General features: G+C 34.6%; 1 protein-coding gene across 5 annotated transcripts; it reads right to left on the reverse strand.

Moving 5' to 3' along the window:
• Positions 1-2,715: 2,715 nt before the first annotated feature.
• LOC107797431 (putative fatty acyl-CoA reductase 5) lies at positions 2,716-7,283 on the reverse strand. Of its 5 annotated transcripts, XM_075237192.1 has the most exons (7): positions 7,154-7,283; positions 6,920-7,037; positions 6,208-6,413; positions 5,774-5,874; positions 5,332-5,524; positions 4,867-5,025; positions 4,419-4,506 (listed from the first exon to the last, which is right to left on the reverse strand). In XM_075237192.1, exons 3-6 carry the CDS (start codon positions 6,408-6,410, stop codon positions 5,019-5,021), a joined length of 504 nt encoding a protein of 167 aa, XP_075093293.1. In that variant the 5' UTR covers positions 6,411-6,413; positions 6,920-7,037; positions 7,154-7,283; the 3' UTR covers positions 4,419-4,506; positions 4,867-5,018. The 5 variants fall into 5 exon arrangements, with proteins under 5 accessions (XP_016475814.2, XP_075093291.1, XP_075093294.1 ...); XM_075237193.1 differs by lacking the exons at positions 4,867-5,025; positions 5,332-5,524 and adding an exon at positions 4,233-4,284; XM_075237191.1 differs by having other exon boundaries at positions 4,867-5,524.
• Between the last annotated feature and the right edge of the window lie 360 nt (positions 7,284-7,643).

Genomic DNA, 7,643 nt, shown 5'->3' on the forward strand with positions numbered 1-7,643 from the left:
GATTGGATAATTATCAATTGTGTTGCTTGCGGTACCATTCAATCCTACCTTGCTAGAGAGCAGAAATATCCATACACAAAGGAAACTTCTGCAAGTAAATTATGGAAAGAACTGGAGGATAAATTTTTGAAGAAAAACAGTCAAAATAAATTGTACATGAAGAAGAGACTGTTTCACTTCACCTATGTTCCTGGTACCACGATGAATGAACATATCACCAGTTTCAATAAGTTGGTCACAGATTTGCAAAATATGAATACAACTTTTGATGATGGTGACTTCCTGATGAGTACGAGCACCTTGAAACTACTCTACTCCATGGAAATGACGAAATTTCTCTTAGAGAAGTTTGTTCGGCTTTGTACAGCTATGAACAAAGAAAGGGAGAAAAACAAAAGGGCAGAGAAGGAGAAGCACTGGTTGTGAGGGATTGTCCTCAAAATCAAACGAGGACAAAGAAGGAAAGATCCAAGTAAAGATCTAGACCCGGCAAAGATGAATGTTCCTTTTGTCGAGAAAAGGGGCACTGGAAGAAAGACTATCCGAAGTTGAAGAATAAGGTCAAACATAACAATGGAAAGGCTATTATGGATTCAAGTGTAGCTGATTGTGATGATTCAGACTTCTCATTAGTTACAATAGAGTCATCAACATCATCAGACATATGGTTGATGGACTCGGCTTGTAGCTATCATATGTGTCCCAACAGGGACTGGTTCGTAGATTTTCAAGAAGGAGAATACAGAGTCATCCACACAGTGGATAATAGCCCTCTTACCTCATATGGCATCGGTTCAATACGATTAAGGAACCATGATGGAATGATCAGAACATTAACAGATGTTCGATATGTACTGGATTTGAAGAAAAATCTCATCTCTGTGGGAGCCCTAAAATAAAAAGAGTTCAAAATCATTGCAGAAAATGGAGTGATGACAGTATGCTCTGGTGCACTAGTGGTAATGAAGGTCAATTGGAAGAACAATAACATGTATCGTTATCGCGGTAGTACAGTTATTGGGACAACGACAGTAACATCCAGTGACGAAAAAGAGGCAGAAGCAACCAGGCTATGGCATATGCGCTTGGGACATGCTGGAGGAAAATCCTTAAAAACTCTATCAGATCAAGGATTGTTAAAAGGAGTAAAGGCTTGCAACTTGGAGTTTTGCGAGCATTGTGTCAAAGGAAAACAAACAAAGGTTAAATATGGTACAGCAATCCATAATACTAAAGGTATTTTGGATTATGTACACTCTGATGTTTGGGGTCCTTCCAAAATACCTTCATTGGGTGGGAAGCACTATTTTGTAACCTTTGTTGATGATTTTTCCGAAGAGTGTGGGTGTATACAATGAAGAGCAAAGATGAAGTATTGGGAATTTTTTTCAAATGAAAAATGATGGTGGTGAATCAAACAGGCAGAAGGATCAAGTGTATTCGCACAGACAATGGAGGTAAATACAAAAATGATCATTTTAATAAGGTCTGTGAAAATGATGGCATCGTCTGATACTTCACTGTCAGACATACACCACAACAGAATGGAGTGGCAGAACGTATGAACCAGACCTTGCTGGAGAAGGTACGGTGTATGTTGTCCAATGCTGGCTTGGGCAAAGAATTTTGGGTTAAGGCAGTTACATATGCATGCCACCTTATTAATCATCTACCATCTGCTGCTATTGATGGCAAGACACCATTTGAAAAATGGTATGGAAAGCTTGTTGTAGATTATGACTCGTTGCACGTGTTTGGCTCAACCGCATATTATCATGTGACAGAGTCAAAATTGGAACCAAGAGCAAAGAAGGTTATTTTTATGGGGATTGCTTCTGAAGTCAAAGGATATCGTTTATGGTGTCCTATAACAAAGAAAGTAATATTTAGTAGGGATGTTACCTTTGATGAATATGTTATGGTAAATAAGGTAACAGAAGATACCAAACAAAATAAGGGTGCTTCTAAGCAGGTGGAGTTTGAGGGAAAATTTATTTTTCCTACACAAAACAAATAAATATTATCCTCTGGAAGAAGAGCCAGTAGAGACGGCTATTCCAACTCAACAACAACTTGAATTAATTGCAACTAGCATGCCAAAAAGGACAATAACAAAACATATTCGTCTTATAGAGACGGTTGCTTGTGGCGGCGCCTCAATTGTAGCTGATGATGTTCCTACCACTTATAAAGATGCAGTCTAAAGTTCAGAAGAAGATAAGTGGAGGATTGCCATGAATGATGAAATGCAGTCCCTTCATCAGAATCATACATGGAGATTGGCAATCTCCCGAAGGGAAAGAAAGCAAATGGGTATTTGCAAAGAAAGAAGGATTTCCTAACCAAGAAGATGTTCGCTACAAAGCAAGATTGGTGGCCAAAGGATATGCTCAAAAGGAGGAAATTGATTACAATGAAGTGCTTTCTCCAGTTGTAAAACATTCATCCATTAGAATTATGTTGGCTTTGGTAGCACAGTTGGATTTGGAACTAGTTCAGATGGATGTAAAAACTGTGTTTTTACATGAAAACTTGGAGGAGGAAATCTACATGACTCAGCCAGAAGGATTCAAAGTTGCTGGAAAGGAAAATATGGTGTGCAAACTTGAAAAATCGTTATACGGATTGAAACAATCTTCTAGACAATGGTACAAACGATTTGACAAGTTTATGAGAAGCAAATACGATCATTGTGTGTATTTGCACAAGCTTAAAGATGGTTCCTTTGTATATCTTCTCTTATATGTTGATGATATGTTGATAGCTTCCAAGAATTTGGAAGAAATTGATAAGTTGAAGATTCAACTGAAGAAGGAGTTCGAGATGAAGGATCTGGGTGAGGCAAAGAAAATTCTTGGCATGGAGATAATAAGAGATAGACGTTCAAAGAAACTTTGTTTATCTCAAAAGGAATATTTGAAGAGAGTACTACAACGTTTTGGCATAGATGAGAAGACTAAGCCAGTTAGTACTCCACTTGCTCCCCATTTTAAGTTAAGTACTACTATATCGCCAAAAGATGAAGCTGAACAGGAGTATATGTCAAGGGTACCATACGCAAATGTTGTTGGTAGCTTGATGTATGTAATGATCTGTACGAGACCTGACATTTCACAAGATGTTGGAGTTATTAGCAGATATATGCATAATCCATGAAAGGAGCATTGGCAAGCTGTGAAGTGGATTCTACGGTATATTCATAATACTGTAGATGTTGGGTTAGTTTTTGAGCAGGAAGGAAATCAATCTGTAGTTGGATATTGTGACTCAGATTTTGTGGGTGATCTGGACAAACGAAGATCAACTACTGGCTATGTGTTTACTTTTGCAAAGGCACTAGTTAGTTGGAAGTCTACTTTGCAGTCAACAATTGCTTTGTCTACAACAGAGGTAGAGTACATGGCTATTGCAGAGGCTGTGAAGGATGCAATTTGGCTTCAGGGGTTGCTAAAAGAGCTTGGCATTGGACAAAAAAGTATCACAATTTTTTGTGATAATCAAAGTGTTATTCAATTAGCGAAGAACCAAGTTTATCATGCAAGGACGAAGCACATTGATGTTCGCTATCATTTCGTATGAGAAATCGTAGAAGAAGGTGGAGTCACGGTCAAGAAAATTCATACTACGGAGAATCCTATTGATATGCTGACAAAAGTGGTGACTGCGGTCAAGTTTCAACATTGCTTGGATTTGATCAACATTGTTGAACACTGAAGATTGAAGATGAAGACACAACCAAAGTTTGTTACCGAGAGAAAATTGAAGATGTAGAATTTTGCCAAGGTGGAGATTTGTTAAATATGACAAACTATCCCACATCGGTGGGGGACTTAATTTGGGGGAGAATTTCACCCTATAAAAGAAGGCCTACTGTTTAGGATTTAAAACACCTCTCATTTGACTTCTTACCTTCTTAAGGCATTTGTATCTTCTCTCTTTAGTATTATTTCACTTGTATTTTTGGAGTGGAATAAAATATTGGTTGTGTTCGAGGAAGTAGGCAAAATTGGCCGAACCTCGTAAATTCTGGTGTTCCTTTTATTGTTGTTTTATTGTCTTATTTATTATTTGATGGCTGTTATAATTTTTGGTATAGTGTTGTGACTCATTCATACTATATACATTTGATTTCCGCAACAACGTGAACAATCGAATATCACAAGATTTTAGAGGATTTTTTCCAAAAGAACTAATGTGATATATTGATTCTTGAGAAGAATAATATTGATTTCCATGTGCTATAACTGCTGCTAGTATGGAGTTCACCACCATATCACCTGGAATCTGAAATAAATCAAAGAGGTAAAAAAATTAGGCAGACCTCATTTGTAGTTGGTAAAAAAAAGTTATAAATAATTTCTTTATAATGAAAAAAAAAGGTTTTAAAAAATGAACCAGCATAGTGAATTAATACATACCGCATCTATTTTTGTGTTTGGGTCACCAAAGCAGAAATTCAATATGCCTTTACCATATCCCAAGATAAATGAATCCACTGTTCTGCAACTGCAAATTAAAGTTATTTATAAATATATAAGAGATATGAATCACTTCTTTATACATTGTGCATTATTATATCTTAAGAACACAACAACAACAATAATATGCCCAAAATATTCGTTGAGTATGAGATCTGGGAAGGGAAATGTGTATGCGCACAGGCCTTACATTTATCTTGTGGAGAGAGAAAGACGATTTTTGATAAACCCTCGGCTCAAGAAAAAACTAGTGAAAAAGTCATGTTGAAAATAATTTAGACTTTTATCAAAAGAACTTGAGTAAAATATATAGTTCGTTGAATTACTCTTGGTAGTGAAAAAATGCAATGAACTTTACAAGCAAAAAAAAAGAACATAACAAACGTACTTGACTCCATCAATCCATCCTAGAAATGGCTCTTTATAAGTGCTAGTGATAATTGTTGGACGTATTATAACAAGTTGTAAACTTTCCTTCAAATGTCCTAAAAAGCATCTCTCCCATTGCCATTGTGAAGGAATATGTGTTTGGTACGTCACCTATGCCCTAAATAATCAATATAGGCCATGTTAGCGTCCGGAAAGTAAGATTGTACATAATTTCTATGCACTGACGGTATAGAGAATACTTACGCAATTAGATCACTTAAATCAGGAAAACAATGACTGACTTTGTCGGTTCAATAACAACAATAACAATAATAAAAACCTCAGTGTAATCTCACAAGTAGGGTATAGGGATGGTAGTGTGTATGCAGACCTTACCCCTACCCTAAGCAGGTGGCAAGGCTATTTCCAGTAGACTCTCTCGTCGGTTCAATAAAAACAATAAATGAATTAGGTCTTTTCTAACCTTTGAATGCCTAGGTCTTTCATGGCTATCGTCACTTCCTTTGATGTCAAATTTTGAGCTTCAAGCTCCTTAAGTTTGTCTTCTATCACCCTCCTCTCCACATCAATGTCTAAGTACAAGTCTTTGTTGAGTGTCTCACCCAAAAGGAATGATTTCTCTGGTATAAATCCCTCCCCCTCTCCACAAACATAAGCTGTGACAAAGACATCGAACTAACTAAATTAATATATATATATATATATATATATATATATATATATATATATATATATATAAGACGAGTGTGTCAAAAATATTTTAGCAAAATAAAATAATATTTTTTTTATAACAATAATATTATAATATATATATATATATAGCACATGGAAAAAGAACCACACGTTTGGTTTTCCAAAAATGAATATCATATATAAGGACCCTTAATTAAGATCTAAAAACTGACCAGTGGATACGTGAACAATAATCTTCACTTTTTCACATCTTTTAGCAAACTTGAGGACGTTGACGGCACCTACGACATTGATATTCATGGCAATATCATATCTACCAGAAGAAATAAAAAAGGAAACTAGTCACGGTCAACGAGAACTTATAATCGAGGACGGATAATATGAAAAAACAGTTATTGCTATCGATACCATTAGTGGCGTAGCCATAAAGAGTGAATGGTGGTTAGTTGAACACCCTTCATCAAAAAATATTTACGTATATAAAAAATTATATTGTGTATATAGATCAAAATTTTTATATTTTATACATATATATTAAACTTTTAATACCCTTATCAAAATTCTTGGCTTCACCGTGGATACCATATAGGGAATTAAATCAAATTTCTTGCATCAAAATACTTTATTAATATTTTTACAATCATACCTCTCATCAAATCTAGTAGTTGCAGCTGAGTTTATGATTATGTCGACTTCTTTGAACATTTCATCTTTTATCTCCGAATTTTCAATTCCAAAATCCTCAAATGAAATATCACCAGCAACTGGAAATACCTTCTCTTCTACGAGCGTGTTTAGGTTTTTTGCACCTATCTTTTCTCTTAGAACCTTAAACAATTCAGTCTGCATAACCTGTGTAAAAATTAAATAAACTTGCAAAAATATTACTGTCTTGCTCTACAATAAATAACAAATAGTCTAACCCAATTTTGCTAGCAATAAAAAGAAAATACCTAACATTCATTAAATACAAGTCGCAAAAAGAGAAACATTTACAGATACCACCCAAAGTTTACAGTTATTTAGGTTAGGTAACTCTAACATGGTTAGCTTGATTGGCTTTGTTACTGATACTAGAAAATTAAAATGAGAGTTTAATTTAATTTTGAAGAAATTAAAAAGGATATATTTTGAATAAATTTCATACACAAGGTCCCTTTAATAATAAAAACCAAAATAACGAAAAGTATTGCATGAATGTAGAAAAAATAAATTAAAATTCCATTTCAGAAAAGTATACACACTTTTGACACTTTTAATAAAGGACACATGCAGGTCGTAGTACAACATTTTCCCTTATAGTCTTGTTCAAATGAAATGGACGAAGCAAGTAAAAAAAAATTATTAAACAAAAGTACCTAATATGTTTTGCCTCTTCATAAAAACGTTTCTTGGCTGATTTGGTGTCCGAAGCTCTTAGTGGAAGGTATAATTTTTTCACGTTTGGTTTCATCCGAAGTATTTTCTCCACCAGAACTGCATTTAAAAGATAATTGGTAACCTAAAATAAATAGTAAATAATATACTATAACGAATTAAATTACAGTGGTGGTGTAAAAAAATGGATAATAAAATAGCTAGAGAGGAAATACTTTTTGCAAGGAAACCAGTGGCACCCGTAATGAAAATAGTTTTGCCTTCTAGAGATTGTTGAATTTTAGATGATTCCATTGGTAAGGAATTTGGGCAGCTAAATTTTGTGGAAAAACTTGATATTTGATATTGAAAATGATATTTGATATGAACTCATGCACTCATCTCTCAATATATATAGGCAAACTGGAGACTGATTTGCTGGAGAGGCTTCTTTCAACAATTAATTATGTAAGTTTACCATTACCTAAAATTTAGGTCACCTCATTATTCCTTAAAGTCAATGGTAACAAAGCCAAGAGTAGAAGCAAACACTTAACCCTTACTACAAAAAGAAGCATCTATAACTCTTACAAGAAAAATTGCACTAATTAGTGATAATTTTCCAAAGATCTTGTCCTAAAAAATCCAAAAAAAATACTATGACAGCCTAACAACCTTTCATTCTTTTTGGTATTTTTATGATTTCTGTCTTATTAATTCTAAGTC

The sequence above is a fragment of the Nicotiana tabacum genome, chromosome 18, assembly GCF_000715075.1.
Source record: "Nicotiana tabacum cultivar K326 chromosome 18, ASM71507v2, whole genome shotgun sequence".
NCBI lineage: Eukaryota > Viridiplantae > Streptophyta > Magnoliopsida > Solanales > Solanaceae > Nicotiana > Nicotiana tabacum.